Below are 20249 nucleotides of genomic sequence, written 5' to 3' on the forward strand. Positions count from 1 at the left end.
CTTTGTCCTATCCCTCTCCTTTCTCCAAGATCTTCCCTCTCTATCACTCGCCCTGTTGCTTTTTATCCTCTATTCTTCTCTGTCTTCTCTCAATAGTTCACTCACCTTTTGCTAACGCAGCAAGTCTCTTCTGTCTAACTCTTTCTCTCTCTTCTCTATCGCACACATCCATGCGATCTTCTTCAAGCCATCCCTCATCCTCGCCATCGTCAGCTTCTTCTTCTCCTTCGTGTTCTTCCCCTTCTTCTTCTTCTGATCTTCCCTTTCTCAGTCTTCTCTGCTGATCTCCCCCTCCCTCCCTTCTCTTCATGACTTGTCTTTTTCCTCCCAGTCTTTCTCTTCTCCCCCCCCATTCTTCTTCTTCGAGGGAGTGTTTCTTCTTCTTCTTTGCTCCCTTTTGAAACTGGGAAGAATAGACTTTGATAGCATTCCCACAGAAGAGACAGTCCCTTCCTCCCTCCATCTCACACGCCACCTTTCCGCAATACAAGCAACTGCCATACACACCATGCTCGGTACCCATACACAGACAAATACATCGAACTCCCAAAGAAGAAGAAGAAGATTGGCTATTCTCACGATGAGAGCGTTTGCGCCGATAGACATCCCCTTCAAGAGAATAGATGGAGAATTTCTTTGCTTGTTTCTTCCTTCTTGTTGCCGTTATGGCTGAGGAAGAAGAAGAAGAAGCTGGAAGATCATCTTGACTGGAAGTGTCTCGGTTTCTTGAAGAAGAGGTCTGAGGAGTATGATAGGGGATGTTGGATATGCCGAAAGAATCGAGAGTGACGGCAGGTCTTCTCTTCTTTTTCTTCTTCACGACGAGGGTCTCGGCTTCTGGTCCAGAAAGGGGACTCTCTTCTCTCTTTTCTTCTAGAGGTGTATGATACCCGTGAAGATAGTCATTCTGAGCTGCAGTGTGGGGGAAGGCGAAAGAAGAAGAGGGAGAAGATGGCTCTTCTTTCTCCGGAAGATGAGAGGAGGAACAAGAAGAAGAAGAATCCGCAGAGGGAGAGAGGAAGGGATCTCGAGAAGAAGGATTGGGAGAGTTACGAGGAGAAGAATAATGGTAGACACTCGAACTAGGCTTCTTATGTACTTGAGGTGTATATACAGCTGATGGTTGATGAACATCTCTCACTCCCTCTTTGCTGTCGGAAGAAACTCTCATGTTTCTCTCCTCTTCTTTTCTCTCATCATCTCTCCCTTTCTTGTCCTTTCTCTTTTCTCCTAAAGACTCTGGCGATCTTCTCTCATTCCTTTCAACTACTTTCTCAAAAATAGACTCTTCTTCTCTCTCTTCTCTAACATCTCCCTTCTGCTCTCTCCCTCTTTCTCCATCGTCGCTGGGGGCGTTGTTCTTCTTTTTCTTTGTATGCATCTCTCCTGCCGACTCCTGTTCTTTTGGAGAAGTGACGGTCACACGAAGAGGAGAAGAAGAAGAAGAAACTTCTCCTTCTTTCAAATCTTCTTCTTCTTCCTGATTGACTGCGAGTTCCCTCCGATCAAGAGAGATAGATCGCTTATCGTTCTTCTCAGCGCCACTGACGTGAGGAGAAGGAGGAGACCGAGGGGGTGAAGAAGAAGAAGAGGAAGAAGAAGAAGCGAGAAGTGGTTTGCGTGGCGATTCTCGGGAAGACAGATGAGCCTGATAAGCAGATCTTAGTCGAGAAGAGAAAAGAGAAGAAAAGGATGAAATCTCAGCTTGAACGTGAGGAGAAAAGTCATGCCGCAAAGGCGCTACAAGACACTCGATAAAAGAAGCTAGGTCCTTTACTTCCTCTTCTCTCTTTCTCTCTTCTTCTTCCTCTTGTTCTTCTTCTTCTCCATCGTCATCTTCTCTTTCGCTCTGACGGGTCCTTCCTTCCGCTGCATGCTGCCTGCTTTCTGCGAGGTGTGTACTGGAAGGAGCAAGAGAAGAAGGAGAGAGAGAGATAAAGGAAAGAAATTCGTCAATGAGAGAGGCATCGAGATCTTCAGAATCCCCACATAAAACTCTCAACTCATTGCATGCCCAGGATCGCAGATCGGACGGTAGGGAAAACGAAGAAGAAGAGGAATTTGACAAGGAGTGAAGATGGTAAGGCTCCATGAGGGACGGATGTAGAGAAGAGAAGAGAAAAAGGCAAGAGAAGAGGAAGTAGAAGAAGAAGAAAGTTCTCGCTCTTCTTCTAGGAAGAAAGAAAGAGGAGAGGAATCATCATGAGAAAGTCTCTTTACCTTCTTCTCAGAGAGGGAAGAAGAGAAGATAAATAAGAAAGAAAGAGAGAAAAAAGGATGAATTGCAATGGGAGGAGGGAGAAGGAGAAAGCGTGAAGACGAAGAGGAATAAAACAAAGAGAGAAGCAACTCTCTAGAATCTTTTTCCTTTGTATTTTGGAATTGTCTTAACGGAATGATACTATACCGAGGTTCATCTCTATCCACCGAATGCGGTTCCCCGTGAGGTGTATATACACCTCATGTCCCCCGTGCAGAGAGCTCGTGACCCTGTCCCGATAAAGAGAGATTCGTCTAAAGAGAAACGAATAGTAGAGACAGGCCTAGCAACGTGCGAATAGTCATAACAGAGACTTTCTCTTCTTCTCTCTTCTACAGATATCTAGGTAAACAGACGTAGATGGGGGACTCTCAGAAGTCTTTACCCTGACTATTTGATCGAGATGTATCAATCCCTTGATCATACACACCCCATGGCATGTCGAACTTGTCTGAATGTGTATCCTTTCTTTGTTTGAAGCGGTGGGTTACTCGATCTCTAAGAAGAGAAGCGCTTAAGACTCTCTACGGAGGCAAGCGCATCATACCTTTCCATTGGTTTCTCTCTCTTCTTCTTTGCTCGTTTGTCGGCTTGAACGGAGAACGAACACTCTCTCTTCTCTCTCTCCCGTCTTCTTGTCTTTCTTTCTATCGAGAGTGTTGCTAATGTTGGAGAAGAAGAACGACAAAGAGAACGAAGAGAAAAGAGAAGGAAGAAGAATGACGAGAGAAAGAAAGAGAGAGGGCAGGAAGGACAGATGGGAAGGAAGAAAAGCATTCGAGAGAGATAAGGGAGAATCTCTCTCCCTCTTTCTCGGTCTTTCTTTCTCTTTAGGAGAAAAGAAATGACTTTTCTTCCTGCGTAAAGAGATAGACACACGGGAACAGCTCCAAAAAGAAAGGAGAAGGAAAAAGAAAGAGAAGAAAGAGGAAGGAAAAAAAGGAAGATCGAGAGGGAGAGAGAGAGAGAGTCACGGAGGCAACGAGAAGGGTTTAGAGGAAACCAAGAGAGAGCAATTGTGAGAAAGATAGTTGGAAATGAGGAAAAGGAAAGAGAGGAAGTCGGGGAAAGAAAAGAAAAGAGGTCTAGAATATATTAAGAGATAATAGAAAGACAAGAGAATAACTCAAACAGTATCGACGTTTGATACTTTTCTCTCTCCCTTTCTTATCTTTCGCTCTTCTCACCCCCTCTCTATTATTTATTCTCACGACCCCTTCTGTTTTATCATACTCGACCATCTCTCCTTCTTTCTCTGTCTCTGTTTCCTCAACTTTACTTTGGTGTTTGTTTCATCCATCAAGAAAAGATGAGTAATGATGCTCTTCTTAGGTTCTTTCTCCTGGCATCTTCCTTGTCTTCTCTTTCTTTTTTCTTCTTCTGTCAGATCCAACAAAAGAAGCCTCATGCTCTCCGCTGTCTTCACAATTTTGCCTTCTAAAGGACTCGAGAGCCCGGGGTGGAAAGAAAGTAATCATTGATAGGATTCATTCCCAAGAGAAGGCAGCAAACATTTCGCTCTTGGCACTCACAAGACTCAGCTGTCTCGATCTGTCTCGGACTAATTAAATGTCTTGAAGTGGAAGAGAGGCATTCTCTCTTTTCTCGATCTTTTCTATCCCATCCCCTCTGTCTTTCTCTTTTTTTCCTCTTCAAGAAACAGAAACATATGTCTGGTCGTAGTACCATTTCTCTAATAGAAGAAACAAGCAACCTTCTCGTGATGAACAGGGGGGACGGATACAGGGAGATAAATCATCTCTAAAGCGTCTGTCTGTGTCTGTCTCCTTAAGGCAAGAAAAGCAAACAGAGCATTGCTGTGAGGAAGCACACAGAAAGATCAACTCTGTGGCTGCTATTCACGTTGAGTGTCACCCATATACTATAATAATATAAGGAAGAAACTCCTTCCTTGCAAGAATCTCTTGGCAAAAGACTGTGCTTCTGTCCTTCTCCTAGCGAAGTTATGATTCTTTCGTTCCTCTTCTTGCTTCTTTTTTAGCGATGTAATAAGAAGATAGAGGACTATGAGGCCCAGTACCAACGGCAATAACCACACCAGTAAGGAATGCTGTGGCGCGATCTCTCAGAGGAGATGACGATGGTATGTAGAACGCCAGCCATTACTCAGTTAGGACGAGACAGCACCCGACACTCTTCTACGCCCCCGGCTATACTAGAGTCGCCACCAAACACTGATGAAAAAGGGTGTCAAACTACGTACAGATAGTCTGGTTACCTTGTCATTCCGAAAACAATCTCAACAAAGTGTACGTCTTTTGAATCACCTTCACAGCGACAAACTAGCGTGTGAGAGAAACTCCGCATTTTTCCCTCCCCCTATTACGGATTCACGTCACTACCTTGTCCTGCCACGGTGGACAAAGCCAGTGCACGAATGGATCTCGACTCGGCTCATCGGATCACATGAATAACTCCGGAGCACTGCTGCCTACCTGGCCGCATTGGACGGTTGCACCTAGGGAGCTTCTCCTTCCTTCCACACGGCCAAAACAGCGGGCGCGGGAGGAGATGGCAGTATCTTAGTCTACTAATGAGTTGACACCTCCGCAGTTTGCTCCCCTCTCCTCAGGCGATCCTCGCAACATCGCGCATTTGGAGGATCGCCAAAGCAGTGCATAGATGTCCGTCCAACGAAAAGTGGCCGACCTGTGCGGATTGAGCTTGTTTCCGTGCACCTCTCACGTCGGCTCACTGTTCTCGAGTACTCCGTCTCGCGCGAGCGGGTTGTCTCTTGATAAGTTCACGAGGTACCCCCTGCCACCCGCCAACGAGCGACAGAACGGCGTGCGTATCAAGGTCTGTCCGCGTAGAGCAGTGTAGTACCTAGCGCCTTGCCGGTTTACTGTAACACACGTTGCCAAAAGCCGCTTGGTCGGGCGAGAACCAGTAGTTCGAGCAGGTCTTCTCAGTTTGTTCCTTCTTTCAAGTCCACCACGGGTGTGAAGTGGTTTCTTGCCACATGTCGTCCGTCCGTCCTGTGGTATTCGACAGGTTCCTCCCGAGGAACGAGCCTCTTCTCAACTATCACTCCAAGTTGGCAGGCGGCCCTGCCTAATCAGGCACAGACTCTGCCGGGAAGACTAGACCCCATACCAGTGTCTTTTATTTCCCTGGTGACAATGGTATTGTATAGTTTCTATTACAGGCTTGTGGTAAGGAGCCTTCCCGCGGGACACCTTGTGAAGTTGCGGACTAGGTGGAAAAATCAAGAACGGATTGTTTGGTCACATAAAGCCTTACTTAGGTAAAGCTAAGGTTCTGATCCCCGCTGGCTAGCTTCATCGTGAAATGAGGGAACACGTGGCTTGACTCGATACTTACCACCGGAAGCTAGCGTTTCCTCGTGTAGACGAAAAGTCGTTTCTCTCATGAATCGGTAGGCGAGCTGAAGTCAGCTCCCGTACAGTGAGTGCCCTCCACGTGGCAGCGAGCAAGTTCAACATCAGAACAGTTTCCTTAGTCAGGAGGCTCCCGAACACGCAGAATAGTTTCGCATAGCGAGTCCGGTCTAGCTCTCTGACAGGAGTCTGGGGAAGAGTCATACTCGGGGCACTCTCGTCACTATGCTGGCTTTGGTGGCTAGATGGTGATACACGCCGTCTTATTGTGGTAGTGGGTGTGCCGTCAGTCGCGTTGCCAACTACACGTAAGCTAGTGTTGATAATTTCAACCCTCTGAATGTCTACTACAATCAGGGCCCGTGTAACTTCGGGACGTATTCTGAGAAGTGCACGTTTAGACTGTTTAATCTGGCACGCCCGAAACCTTGGTGCAATAGTAGATCACAAGGCATGAACTCAGGCTATGCGTTCGGTGTGGCGCAACTGTTAGGCGACCGGCCTCTCAGGGGCAAAGAACTGAAAAATCATCTCGAGGTGGGACGGCGCCATGGACAAAAACGCCTCCACGGGTCGTTCATTCCCCCTCTGTATCTTCCTCCTCAAGCTACTTTCTTCTCAGCGGTGTACGACGGAGACCCACTGTTCTTGGGACCCCCCAAGTATCAGTGAGAAGCTAGAGCGGTTCTACGCTCAGAGGAGTACCGAATATGCATCGCCGCGAGACGCCAGCTACGATCTACCCGCATCCTGGCCCACGAACGTCGGCGGCGCGGGGCATCCGGCTGAGTGTTTAGACCTGCTGAACTCAAGATCTCCGGATAGTCGAGTGTGATTGCTATGACTATGCTTCCTCCGTACAAGAGTCTCGCAGTTTCTTTGATCGCTGCGCTATGACGACGGAACAGCACAGGGACCCTATCGCTAGTCCCTTTTGGCTCCGTCTGCTGTGGAAGAGGGTGAGCGAAGACACTTCCTGACCCGTAGAATTCATAGAAGACAAACGAGGTGCTCACCTGGATCTGGCAGGAGGACGCCTTCCGGGAAAGAGTGTCGATTCCCCTTGAAGAGTGATGAGGAAAGAGAAAGTAATAGCAGAAAAGTGACAAGCAATCAATTGTGCCGGAGCCAGAGACACAAAAAGCCCATCTACCTTTTTTTTTGCCTATCCCCTTCTTTCTTTGTGATTCTCTCTTCTCAAATGCCCCTCTTTCAGCAGTCCTTACTCGGCAGCCTACGGTTGCGCTTCGACTGTCCTGCTGATGCCTGCTGTCATCTCCTCGTTGCACTGTCCGGTGAGGCGCCCGGCGGGACAAAACTAAGAGGTGCTGAAACAAGGGCATCTCAGAAAAGATAATGACAAAGAAAGAAGAGCCGAGGTGAAAGTCACCGTTAGACGTCTCGTTTTTTGTGTCCGGCACGTGCCTAATGGATTGATCGTCGCTTTCCGGCTATCCTGTTGCCTTTTCCTATCACACTTTAAGTGCTGCCCTTTCTTATCACACTTTAAGGAAGCTGTCAATCGTTCCTTTGCGCCACAGTCCCTTTTTTCAGGCTTCCCTCGGAACGTTTAGTTTTCGCACTTACCCGATGTGGAAGACCTCGCCTGTTTCTGGGAGAACTGAAGTGTGGAGGAACTCGCCCCTTTTTTGGCATGTCTTTAACAGGAGAGTAGAGTCTTTTTCTCCTTGCCAAAGAGTGATATAAAGAAAAGAGACATAGGGTGACCGCTATCGGTAGCACAGCAGGGGCGCCACGAAAGTACGACGGAGGCGCGAACGATCGAAGTCTACTTGCGTCGCCACGTAGTCTGCAAGTGAAGTGAAAGGCAATCGTACCGGCGATTTGTTTACTCTGGAGGTAGTCCGTGTTTGCGAGCGAAGCAGCGTAAAAAGCGCAAGTGCAACCGAGTCGCTTCGCGTGAATGTGAACCGGTGCGCACATGGAGTACCAAGTGAGTGAGGGTTTATGTCAAGAGTCGACCACCTATGTGCCTTGATACAGAAACTTTCACCAGTGAGAAAAATGAGGAATCAGTTGACGCGCTAGAGAGGAAACAAACTCAGTTGGAGGAGGGTGTTTTGGAGAAGACCATTCAGTAGTGGGCACGGAGAGAGAGGCCGTTCATTTTTGCACAGTGACTGCTGTAGTCGGAATCGCCTCCGGCGCACGGTCGTGTCACACGTTACTAGCCAGACGAGAGATATCATGTAGCGGAAAGGTCGGCTCAGTGACGAAGATTCTACCATTATGACAGGGAGTGTCCGCTGTGATTGAGGAAGAATCCGGCACATGTGAGCTGTCCTATTATGAAGAGCGCACAGTGGAGAGCCCGCACTAGCAGTAGTAGTAGCTGGAGAAAAGAAAGGAGCAAATACTCCAGGCGGGACGGCCCGCCAGGACGCTGCTGGGAGACTCTCCTCGCCATTGTCCTTAGCGAGATCCTGACGTCTCACGAACCAGCCTAGGAGAAGAGAAGTTTTGGGAATTCTACATTATGGGGATTGTCTGGCTTCCCGTCTATCGGTCGGGTCCCCCTGTCCCAACCATACCTTGTCTTCTACGAGTCTCTACGAAACGAGAAGAAACAAGGAACGCGGTCATGAGATCTCCGCGATGCTAACGAACACGGAGTTGCCCTCTGACGGCTGCCATCCTAAACCTTCCTTCCTGCCTTCTCCACCTTTGCTCCCGGGTCTCACATTTTCTGCCCAAGAGAAATAACTTTTTCTAGCGTCGTCCCTTGCTGACTGACATGCACTATCTTCTACCGGGGGGGCGGAGACGAGATAGTCTCTCCCCGCAGACTCCTGCACGGGCGAGAGGGACGTGTGGTCGCCGCTTCTCACCTGGCGGCGACGCGCGGACGACGGCGTACCCCCGTCTCATTTCGTCAACGGTTTCTCCATGTATAGGACGCTGTTCATTTTCCTGAGTAAGGAAATGCTAATTACATTGACGGATGCTTAAGAGACGTCTCTGTTACAGAGAATTCATTCTCTTCAGGATTCGTTGGGATTCCAGAGCTATTTTTCATTGCGGGCTGTCCGCTGTCCTTGCTTTCTTTCGTGTCGTTTTTCTTTCTTTTTTCATAGTCGGCATGCTTCGTCGCTTTCGTTCCTTTTTCCCTAGTGTCCATACAGGTTCTTCATGATGATGATGATTCTCCCTTCCATTTCAATCTCCGCTTCTCCGGTTTCTCCGGACTAGAGAAGAAAACCATCGCGGGGTGTGGTGCTTTCTCTTTTTTCTCCTCTTCAGGAAGTTGAAAAGTTTTTCTCTCTAGACAGTTCCGAACTAAAGGATCATTTCAAAAAGAGTAACTACTTCTTCCAAGAGAACGGACGGGATTAGATCATGGGGAGCGAGCGAGCATCGAGGATGAAGGCGGTGGCGAGGATGACGGAAGAATAGTAGATGGACGGAGGGAAGATGATTGGAGACGTAGTTGTTTCTCGTCATCTGTTCTCCTGAGTTTGTTGGAAATATTTCTATACGTTCATTTCTGTCATTCACTTCAACTTCTCGGAGTGCAGCTCAGCTCCGGCGCATCCCTGGAAGGGCAGGCCTTTGTCTGCGTGTAGTGCGTCCTCGGTCTTGGATTTGGAAAAAGAGGTCAGTGTGTCTCATGTCATCTTGACGTAGAATCGCGTTACACTCTCTCCTGTTTCGTTCATCACCATGGAGGGAAAGATACGGACTTCCCCAGGGGCTCTTCTCTCTTATTTCTTCTTCGTCCTCTCTCTCCCAGGGAATTTCCTTCGGTTCTTTTTCCCACCAACTTTTCTCGGTAGTGAGCAGAGGGTTGATTCGATCAGCTTTGTTTCCGCGGATTCTTCAACAACGGTCTACGGGGAGGATGGATTGCCTGAGCGTCTTTTACCAGGACCGTATATCTATGGCTTTCCCGAGACGGCCTTGTTTCTTTCTTCGTCGTCTTCGTCATCGACAACTACGAAATCGCCCAGTGTTGTCGATAGCATCAACGCCTTAACTGCCTCTCCCGTTAACGCCTACATTCCTCTGGGTCCTTCAGTGGTTTCAGACGAGAAAAATCCTCCAGAGGAACGTCATTTACATGCCCGCGCCACGGCAGAAGGATCTTATCATGCTGGGAATGAGGCATCCGTAGGGAATAGCCGAGATAACGATCTTAAGGAGGGTGAGAGTCTTCACCGTTCCTATCATCATCGCCTCCCTACTCTTCCGCTGCATGCCTCTTCCCCCTCTTTATTCGGGAATAGCCCTGTAACGGTCTTTGAGTCCACTAGAGCGTTCAAGGAATTCGCTTCTCCACTCCTTTCTTCAGGCAAGAATAATGTGATAGTGCTTCTCTTCTTCTCGTATCACTGTCCGCACTGCATTCGCTTCAAAGAGGTCTATGCGGCTCTTGCGGATCTCCTAGGCTTCGGCAAAAGAAAGACGCTTGGGGGAACCCATCACAGCAGGAGTAGTAGTAGTACGAGTAGTAGTAGTAGTGACAGTAGCAGACCGGGTCATGAAGATCAGGAGGAGACACAAGAGAAAGAGCGACGAGAAGAAACAAAGGAGGAGATAGTGGGGAAGAGGGGTGGAGAGGGAGGAACGATCATCGGAGAAGAAGAGGATGACGAAGCATCATCTTCACAACAGAGTCTTCAGTTCTATTTTGCGGCTGTGGATGTAGGGGCGCCTCATCAATCATCCTCGGGGAATGGGGGTGTATACGATATCGAGGAAACGGTCTATCCTTTAGCGACCTTCTTTAATGTGCTTTATATTCCTGATGTACGTATTCTTGCACCCTTACATCTTGTGAGTCAAGATCTCTCTAATGAAGAAGGGGGTGACAACGCAGGAGGGGGAAGGAGAGTCACAGGGGGGGGTATCAACGACGATTCAACTCTCGGCACAGAAGATATTCAAGGCCGCGTTGTCGAATTGATGATGCCAAGATGTTGTAGTGATCATACTCTTCACCTCGAGCCATCTTCTTCCCTTCTTCATGAATCTTCTTCCTCCTCCTCTTCTTTTCAAGCGGGTAAAGATGACCAAACAGGGGGAGGAACAGGGGAGCTTGTTTCTGTCCCTTTCTGGACAGCCGCTATACCAAGAAGCAAAATGAAAGAGCAAGGCATTACGGAAACTCTCTTCAACATCTTCCATCTTGATATGAATGAATATGAGTAAGCACCTATATTACTCTATATCTATCTATCTATCTTTAATCTCTCTATCTACCTATCTTTAGCCTATCTATTTGACGCACTTTTTGGGTCGATCCAGTGGAGAGAGCGATTTATTGTATATCTTCTTCTTATTCATCGTTTCTTTGCTGTGTCTGTCGTTTGTCTAGTTCATAGAGCAGAGATAGGTGAGTGGGTGGACGAGCTTACATTTGATAGAGGGAGATATTCTTGTGCATGCGATGAATCATGAAAAGGACGGGATGCAGAAGATTCTCTTCCCTTCTCCTTTCTCACCCTGCCCCCCCTGTGCAACTCCCATTGGCTCTTCAATCTCCATTCTCTCCATAGATAGGTAGATAGATAGGTGGTAGATGGACTGATCAAAGATAGATAGATAGATAAAGAGAGATAGGTAGATCAAAGATAGATAGATAGGTAGATAGATAAACTCAAGGACGAGTCACGAATATTTCAGATTCCGTCCCTGTCCAGTAGCGATGAGAGAGAGAGGGAGAAGGAGAGGGAGATGTGCATTGTATCCTTTCTTTTCATGTGTGGGTGTCTTGTCTTTTTCCATTCTTGTTTCTTCATGTTCTTTTTCCTCTTCTTTCTCTTGTCCCCTTACTACAGGATCAGTCGAACTCAGTCATCCGTCTATCATGTTCTCCAGGAGCTTTCATCTGTTTGCACCTTCAATTCTTCATCTCCTACCTCAGGGAGCTCTCCTTCTTCCTCTTCTTCTTCTTCCTCGAATCGTTACCTACGTCTTCCATCGCCTTCGGATGCCTCTTCATCTCGTCTTTCTGAACGGGGCGAAGAAGAAGAAGAAGGTCAGCGCCAGCAGCAGCAGTCTTCTTCGTCTCCGTGGTGTAGCGGCACCGGTCGTTGGGCTTTGTCTATCGAAAGCTCCGTTGCAGGGACATCAGCGAATGTCCGTTTGCATGATGCTTTAGCTGTTCTTCTCTTCATGCTAAAGCATTGGATTGTCTCAGGAAATGACCATACCTCCCCCTCAGTAGGGGCAGCAGCGCCGACGGCGTCTCCTCCTTCTAACTCATCTAAGAAGAACTCGATAGGCGCTTTTTCTTCTTCGTCCTCTCCAACAGAAGGAGATGTGAACGTTGGAGATGAAGAAGATGCGGATGCGAGTCGGAGCCAGAAAGAGGATGACGAAGTGTATTTGAGTGAAGAGAAGGAAAGGACCCTTTTGCATTTCTTAGAGATATGTCGTTATGTCTTACCAGGGAGAAATGTGAAGAAGGAGCTAACGAAACTGATCCTGTATATACATCAGAATGGATCTCTAGGTGTTCCTTTTCCTCCTGGGATGCTCGAGGCGGAAAGCTCTCGCATAGCACGAGACTGCCAATTCTCGTCGTCTTCCGATTCCGGAGAGGGGGATGGCGGGGGGTTTGACACTGAGAAGTTCGAGAATCCTTATTCTACTCTCTTTCTCGGGACGAATTCGACAACGCCTGTGATGCCGACCTCCTTCGGAAATGTTGGTGAGCCTTCTTCTCCTTCTCCCCTCGCTTCTACGAAGGAGGAGTCCATGAAAAGCGTTCAAGAGAAAAAAATGATGGAGAGCCGCCTAGGAGGAGGTGAAGGAGAAGAAGAACAACAATTTGAACTTCCTAGAGAAGGACGAGAGAGGAATGATGATGATAGTTTGAGTCTATCCCGGGGTCTAAGACTATCATGGATGCGACTGAATGGAGGAGCAACATCTCGTGAACCTCTACTATCTCCAGATACTATGGCTCCTCCACTATGGTGGGGGAGTGAGGGGTTAGATGGAGGTGAACTGACGATAGATGGCGATGGCGAAAAGGAGAGACGAAGAAGAAGTCGTCGATGTACAGAATATCTTCAGAAGATTTCAAAGAAAAGGCTACGAAAGAAAGACTGGCTTAAAGCTGTTGAAGATCTGAAGTTGGCTGGAGGTGAGATTACAGGAGAGATTGATAAAGATCACCCGGAGTTGCAACTCCCCAAAATGCTTCATTGCAAGACACTCTTATGCGGTGTATGGACACTCTTTCATATCATAGGTGAAGGCGTCCAAGCTGAATTCTCACGTAAAGTCGAAGCATTTGAGAGACGGATGGTCGAGAAACAAAGAAGAAAGAAAGAAATGAATAGGGAATTCTATTTCAATTCGAGATGGACTGGATCCAAAGGTAAAAAGCCAGAAGGAGGAGGAGCAGGAGGGTTTCCTTCACGTACTTCTTACTTCCCGTCATCAGCATCATCCTCTTCTTCTCCCTATCATCGGCAGGGGCAGCATCCTAACTTACGTTATGCACCTCGAAAGGAGTCTCCCCTCGTATCCCAGTTAAATCAACCGCAGAAGGAGGAGGAGGAAGAAGAGGAGACACTTCGATTCATCGGACCGTATGATAGTATTCCCATCTACTTCTTCAATAGATATTTCCAACTGCTCTCTTCACAAAAAGGCGAAGAGGGTCCATCTTTATCTTCATCTTCTTCCTCATTCGCCTTGCCAAATGACAGTGTCGCTGGTGGTAGTGCTAGTAGGAGTAGTACAACGACGACGACTACATCTAATACATCTTCTACTCACCGCCCAGTGCCTAGAGGACGAAAAAGTCAGGAGGAGGAGGAGGAGGGAGAGCAGAAGAAGGGATCTTTGCCTTCGACCTCTCGAAAGCTGCCGTGGAGGGATAGGGAAGAAGGAGACTACATTCTTGAAGTCCTTTTAGAACAGACATCGGATGATCCTCGTGCTGCTTCGATTCCTGCGGATCAGCTCAAGGTATGTCAGCTATTCGTCGTGAACGCCGTAAAAAGCGCTTGGTGATCTATCGGTAGTTCAGGTGTATGTACACTTGACGACTCAGCAGTTCAGGTGTATGTACACCCGAGATGATAACTCCTCACTTGAGGTGTGTGCTCACCTGAGATGATGACTCAGCGTTTCAGGTGTATGTACACCTGCGGTGGTGACTCGGGACTTCAGGTGTATGTACACCTGAGATGATGACTCAGCATACCATCTGTGCTGTGCATGTTTCTATCGCTCTCCTGGTGAAGAGATGTCAGTTATTTCTTCCGACTTTTTTTTTTGATGTATGTTTGGATGTCTTCCCTCCGTCTTTGTTAGGTGAATGTTTCGTTGTTCGGTTTTCCTGCGGGTTTGTGTTTCTCTTTTTCAGGCACTTCGTAAGGAAATTCGAGATTTGGAGTTGGTGTCAATTCTTCCATCACAGCGTGTTGTCTCAGGAGTGCGCGACTGGATCTTTTCATTTTTCACCTGTTTAGCATGCCGTACACATTTTCTTGAGTGTTTCGAGAAAGGCTTTTATGGCCGGGACGGGCTGCACTTCCCTTCCATTGTGAGTCGTAATATTCTTTTATCGATGAGGTATAAGCATTCCTTGATGCTTGACGCCTTTGATTCGTATATCGATGCAATAGATCGAGAGGGGGGGGGAAAGAAAATGAAGAAGCGAGGAAAAGAAGAGGATGAGAAGGAGAAGGAGAGAACAGAAAGGCCTGACGAAGGAGCAGCGGGAGATGGTGTAGATGAGCGTGAGATTGCCACCACGATGATGACGAGAGAACACAAGACGACGAATAAGAATGAAGAGGAAATGAAAGCTCGTGAAGGCTTTTTAGCCTATCTTAATCCAGATATATGGCTGTCAGGTGATACGTTTGATATCTATGAAGTTTGGGAGTTAGATGAAGAAAGAAGAAATCTGATCAGTACACGTCTATGGCTATGGAGACTGCATAATGCTGTCACTGTGAGGACAGCCTTAGAATCGACGGTTGTCGCTCTAACAAGTGCTGCACGTTCTTCTTCTTCTCTTTCGATCTCGAGTCTTCCCGCGCCTCCGAAAACAGATGAGAATGATGGCGACGAGAGCCCCTCTCTAGGACGCCCGAACCAAGACACACCCCCCTCTTCTTTAATGAGCGGGATCCATCAGAATCTCGGCAAAGGTGAACTAGCAAAGAAAGGGATATCCGTAGGGTACTATCTCCGTACAGATCCTAGATGGCCTCCTGAAGAAGTCGCCAGTCAGTGTCGTCTTGTGAACTTTAAGCCTTTCATCATAACACCGGAGTATGTCATGGATAAAGGGGGCTTTAGTCACGCACATGACGATGAAGCCGCTGAGTTTGGGCTCTGTGAGAATGTAGATTTCTATCAAGATTTCGATCTGAAACAGGTTCTTGTATGGTTACATAGAACGTACTGGCGACGTGAAGAATGGATGGCAACAGGATTATATGATCTCGTTTACAGTCCATCATCTTCTTCTTTTACTGTCGTTACACCTCTTCGATCGCTATCACGCTCCTCACAAACCACAACGACTACATCTACGGTAACCCACCTTCCTTCTTCTCCCGTCTCGTCTCCGTCGACCACAACCCCTGTCTGACAGACACCACGCTCATGAAAAGAGACATGGTGGAGACTGTCGCACTGACGACTACTACTTAGACGGTGTAAATGAAGATGATGAACATGCAGAAAGAAGAAAGAAAGAAAGGGAGCAGAAGAAGACGATGAACATGCTGAAGAAGGGGGTATCGAGTGGACTGATGGGAAGAAGAGGCTCACAGACAGACAGAGACACGGGAGATTCTCTCATGCATTCATTCAGGTTTCTTCTCTTTTCAGCTTTTTTGTGTTTTGTATAAGCGGAAAAAGAAGAAGAACCTCAAGAGAAGGAAGAAGAGTTAAGATAGAGGGAGGCGTCGGGGAGCATCATTCATAGACAGATGGATGACAGAGAGAGAGATAGAGATCGATGTGGCGCTGCTGATCATGGTGTTGATCCTGCTTCTATCGGAGATCATTTCGTCCTCTTTTTTCCTCGTTCTCTTTTCGCTCCCAGTATGCCTGTCTACCTATCTACCTACCGCTCTCTTTACATATGAATATGTATATCATTACTTTCAGATGTATGTATCTATATATCTGCCAGGTTGTCCGTCTCGTTCTCTGCATCTCTGTCTCTCTCTCTCTATATATGTGGAGGTAGATCCATATGCCGTAGATACTATTTCGTATTTCTCATGGTGTAAGCACACCTAGGTACGTGTATAGATAGGATGTATCGTCCGTGGAGTGTCTATGCATCTCTTCATATCTATGGATATGTATTTGGAAGTCGTACAAGAGCCAGAAGGAGAAAAAAAGTTTAAGAGAAGAAGAGGAAGAGAAGATGAAAGGAAGAGATGCATGTCTCGTTTCTTTGATATAGTAAAGAGTGGCCTTTTCCTTTTTTTCCTATGACGTGACCTCCCTCCTTTTCATTCTCTCCATCTTCATATCTTGGTTGTCTATATATATATCAGCGATGAGGTGTAGTGACACCGGAAGCGAGAAGACAATGCTTCTTTCTTTCTTTCTCTCTCTCTCTCTTACTGATGCAATCCCTCTCACTTGTAGTTCTTTCTCTCTGTCCCTCTCGGGTTCGTACAAGAGAAGAGAGCACCGAAGAGGTGGAGAGGAGGATGCATGTATGGGATGTCCCTCTATCCATCTGTCTATCGATCTATCTTTATAGATCTCTCTGTATTTTTGATATATCTACCTAGCTAGCTATTTATCTCTCTGAAAGGGGGAGGGGGGATCTGGGGCTAACTGGTCAGCTAGCTAGCTAGTTAGCTAGCCTGTTTTCTTGTTGTGGATGATGAGCACCACATCCATCGAGATCTTTCGTAGTGATGCACCTCCAGCAAGATGAGAGAGATGGAGACGACACGTAACAAGAAGAGAAAGAACCTGAGGAGAAAGAAGAGGAGAAGGAGCGAGGAAACTTCAAGTAGTTGAAGAGGAATGAGAAGAAGACTACAGTGAATGGGGGGAATTTCTTTACGTGTACGATGTGGACATTTCGTTCTTTCTCTGTTTGCGGTTTTTTTCTTCTGTGGCGATAAAGAAAGAAAGAAAGAGAAAAAGAGAAAGAAAGAAAGAGAAAGGCTAGTTAGTAGTCGGAAAGGAAGAGCGGGAGAAAGAAACTGGGGAGCCTGTTTCATGATGCTGTCTATACGCAGAGAAGGAAGAGTAGGGCCGATCGATCAACGAAGAAAGAAAGAAAGAAAAGAAGAGAAAGATCATCGTTTTTACAGTAAGAAGAAGAACATGAGTGGCGGGAGTAGGGCGGGCTGTTGGTTAGAAGAAGAGAAAAATGTCTTTTTTGTGTCTTCTCGTTTCTTCTTCTGGTGCGCAGTCAGTAGTTTGGGTAGAAGAAGAAGAATAAGACAAGGAGGAGGAAGGTAGAAGAAGCAGAAGAAGAGTATGATGGTGACGAGGGAGGGAGACAGATAAATAAAAGGCATACAGATAGACAAATTAAAAAGAGAGAGAGAGAGGTACCTGGATGGATCTGTATCTTATTGAGAAGAGAAATCCGAGGTTATTCTGTCTCTCATGCAACGAATAGAGAAGAGCTACTCGGCTGGTGTTCTTCTTCTCGTTGCCCTTGTCGTTCTTTTCTTTTTCCCTCCTTTGCCTTAAGACCCTTCGTTAGCATTAGTATCGGTATCACTACCGTGTCAATCTGTCTTCTATCTGTCCATCTACATGTGTAATTGCGAGATGCGTAGATAGATTTCGATTGATAGATAGAGAAGAAGTAGAGTGTGGCTCTGTATGAAGACGTCGCACAGCAGACAAGATCTCACCCGCTGTAGTCTCTGTCTACGCACAACTGTTGCACCTTTCTTTTCATATATCTATGCATATATATATATATATGTGCATATAGATATATGTATATATATCTCCATATATATATAGCTCTCTCTACGTCTTTTTTTTCAAATATATATGTATACAGATGTCTATGCTGATAGACATGTGATGAGTGTATACATTGGGTTGTTCAAGAGAGAGAGATGGAGGTGCTTGTTCTTTTGTGGTGGTAGTCCAGTTGAGTGGGTGGAGGCAGGCAAATTGGTTTGCCTGTTGGTCTTTTCTTCCATAGAGAAAGACGCGTCGCCGAGGGTGATAGTGATATGTAGTGATATGTAGTCACTTCCACTCTATAATTCTTGTTCTTCTACTCATCTAGGGGGCATGTTCCGTTCCTCTGCGTTCTTTTCTTACCAGGAGTGATTAAGAAGAGATAGATCATCTTCGGCTGAATTCATATACATAAAACGAGGAGAAAGAAGAGGCATATTCATCTGCGCGTGCACATATCTATATCTATATATATCTGTATGAGTATATATGTATATGTGTGCGTATGTGGGTGAGTAGTCGATGGGGGCGCGGGTGCTATGAGAGTGAGAAGAGAATACATGTGTATATACGTGATGTTTCGTTCGTTTAGAAAGGAAGGTCTTCTTTCAGTCATAATGGCAAAGAAAGAAAGAAAGACCCCTTGGTGTATTACAGTAAGAGGAAGTTTTCTCCTCAAAGAGAGGGAAGGTTGTCGTAGAAGAATAATAGTAGAAAGATAAGAAAGTGTTCTAAAGTTTTAGTCAGGAAGAAGAAGCGATTTCGTTGATGTATATCTTTTGTATTTGCTCTCTCTCTCTTTCTCACCCCGGTATATGAGAGGAAGGGGGTGGAATCCCATTCATTCGTTCTTGTATCTCTCTGCCTCCTCCTGTCTTTCTTTCTCCTTGTTTCATTCATTCATATATTTTCCCGAAAGAGACTCTCTTCTTCTGCCGATTAGTTAAGAAGAAATAGCAGGTTCCTCTGGAAGGACATCACAGACGTCCTCTCTTCTCTGTCTTCACTTTCTTACTTCTTCTTCTGCTTCTCGTGATAGGGGGGGTGAAGAGGCCTTGGTTCTCTGTCTTACTCATTTTTCCTTGTCTTTCTTCTGGAGAAAGTCACCTAAGCTTTCTCTCTCTCTCTCTTTCTGTACGTACCAATTAGATGTACAACACTGTCTATCACATAGAGCGTACGTAGGTGGGACATATGCGGATGAAGGTGAAGTAATCGGTCGCCCTATTCTCCTTACTACTTACACGTACATATGCGAAAAAGTAGATAGAGAGATAGAGAGTACATGTATATATGTATGTAGATAGATATATGAGAGTACATATAAATGTATATAGAGAGACGTATAGAGGGAGAGAGGTAGCTAGGAAGAGAGAAAGAGAGAGGTAGATCTAGGTGTGCCTGCAGCTGAAGGTAGAGAGGAGTGCCTAGGCAGCAAGTGCTATAAAACAAGAACTAGATCTCTCAACAAGCATATATCTAGAGACAAAGGGGCCATAGATGGACATTCATATCTAGATATATCCATCTATACAGATATTTAGAGAGGAAGGATCGATCGATGATATGTAGACCGCGCTTTCTATGCTCGCATGCCTCCTTTGCAGGCGTGACGCAAGTAGTGAAAATTAGTTGAAAGAAAGATGATGACTCCGTTTTCTTTTCCTTCTTCATTCATTGCACGGTTTGGGAGAAAGAAAAGTCCTCGTAAGGGCGAGCGCCCCCTGGTGCTTGCTGGTCGAGATATCTTGAAAGAGTTCGAGATCTAAATAGGCTAAAGATAGACCAATACACGAGAGGAGAGATTTGAGAGAGATTTCTCTTCACTTGTAACTTTTCTTCAAGAAGATCCCGAATGGCTCGCCCTTCTCGTTTGCCGGTAAGGAGGTACAGAGTACATATCGATAGGGACAGAAGGAGATAGATGATCCGGATAGATAGATATAGGTAGATAATAGATAGAGAAATACAGACCGTGAGAACCTCGTAGTAGCAGGGTGGCTCTTCATACAAGTACATACGACTTATGGCAGAGAAAATTAGTCAACGATGAATGATTTTTCTTCTTGGTGCATGATCTCCCCCCCCCGAACGGACTGGCTCTGTTCAAATAGTTTCTTTGTACAGGGGGAGAACGAGCCTTAGGAACGAGAAGCAGTAGACCTCTAATAGTACGACATAGGTAATACCTCTCTGAGAAGCTTTTGTCGGTGAGTAGTGATGCGGGGTACTACCATCATAAGAGAAAGAAGGAGTGAGTGAAGAACGCAATGGACAAGGGAGTCTCTCGCATCATTTGAACCAAAACTTCTCTATCCAGGCGAATCGGTAACAGAGAGGATCGTGTCTAGAAGAGATCTCGTAAATCCTTAATACATGGCGGCGAAACCACTACCTTGACTATCTTGTCAAGGGAGCGGTCGTTCTTATTCTTAGCTATTCTCCCCCCCCCACGGGGTCACCATGCTACTCCCTCTGCTGAATCTATTACCCCGACGTTTCATGGTCTTCCGGAAGCATGCGCCGAGGCTTCTTCTACCGGCTAAGTTGTCAAGAAGCCTCTTTCTTCTCTTTCTCGGAGGATAATAGAGGGGAAGCTGGGGGGTGACGAACAAACGAAAAAGAAAGCGAAGAAGAGACAGCGAGAGAGAAGACGACGATGACGACCTGTCCTCGTGACTTACTTAGATCGCGTACTATGTAGACGTATGTATGGATATGTGTAGGTA

General features: G+C 46.4%; 2 protein-coding genes across 2 annotated transcripts; one reads left to right on the plus strand and one right to left on the minus strand.

The window, feature by feature from the left end:
• Positions 1-388: 388 nt before the first annotated feature.
• CSUI_003051 (zinc finger c2hc5-type protein) lies at positions 389-3364 on the minus strand (the record flags this gene model as incomplete). The annotated part of the gene is made up of 1 exon (XM_068063249.1): positions 389-3364. A coding segment is annotated over exon 1 (1704 nt), but the record flags the coding sequence as incomplete, so codon positions are not given.
• Positions 3365-8559: 5195 nt separating this feature from the next.
• Positions 8560-17516, plus strand: CSUI_003052 (uncharacterized protein). The gene is made up of 3 exons (XM_068063250.1): positions 8560-10787; positions 11421-13566; positions 13967-17516. The coding sequence occupies exons 1-3, from the start codon at positions 9304-9306 to the stop codon at positions 15203-15205; spliced, it is 4869 nt and encodes a 1622-aa protein (XP_067924775.1). The 5' UTR covers positions 8560-9303; the 3' UTR covers positions 15206-17516.
• The last annotated feature ends 2733 nt before the right edge of the window (positions 17517-20249 follow it).

This window comes from Cystoisospora suis, assembly GCF_002600585.1.
Source record: "Cystoisospora suis strain Wien I chromosome Unknown contig_1315, whole genome shotgun sequence".
NCBI lineage: Eukaryota > Apicomplexa > Conoidasida > Eucoccidiorida > Sarcocystidae > Cystoisospora > Cystoisospora suis.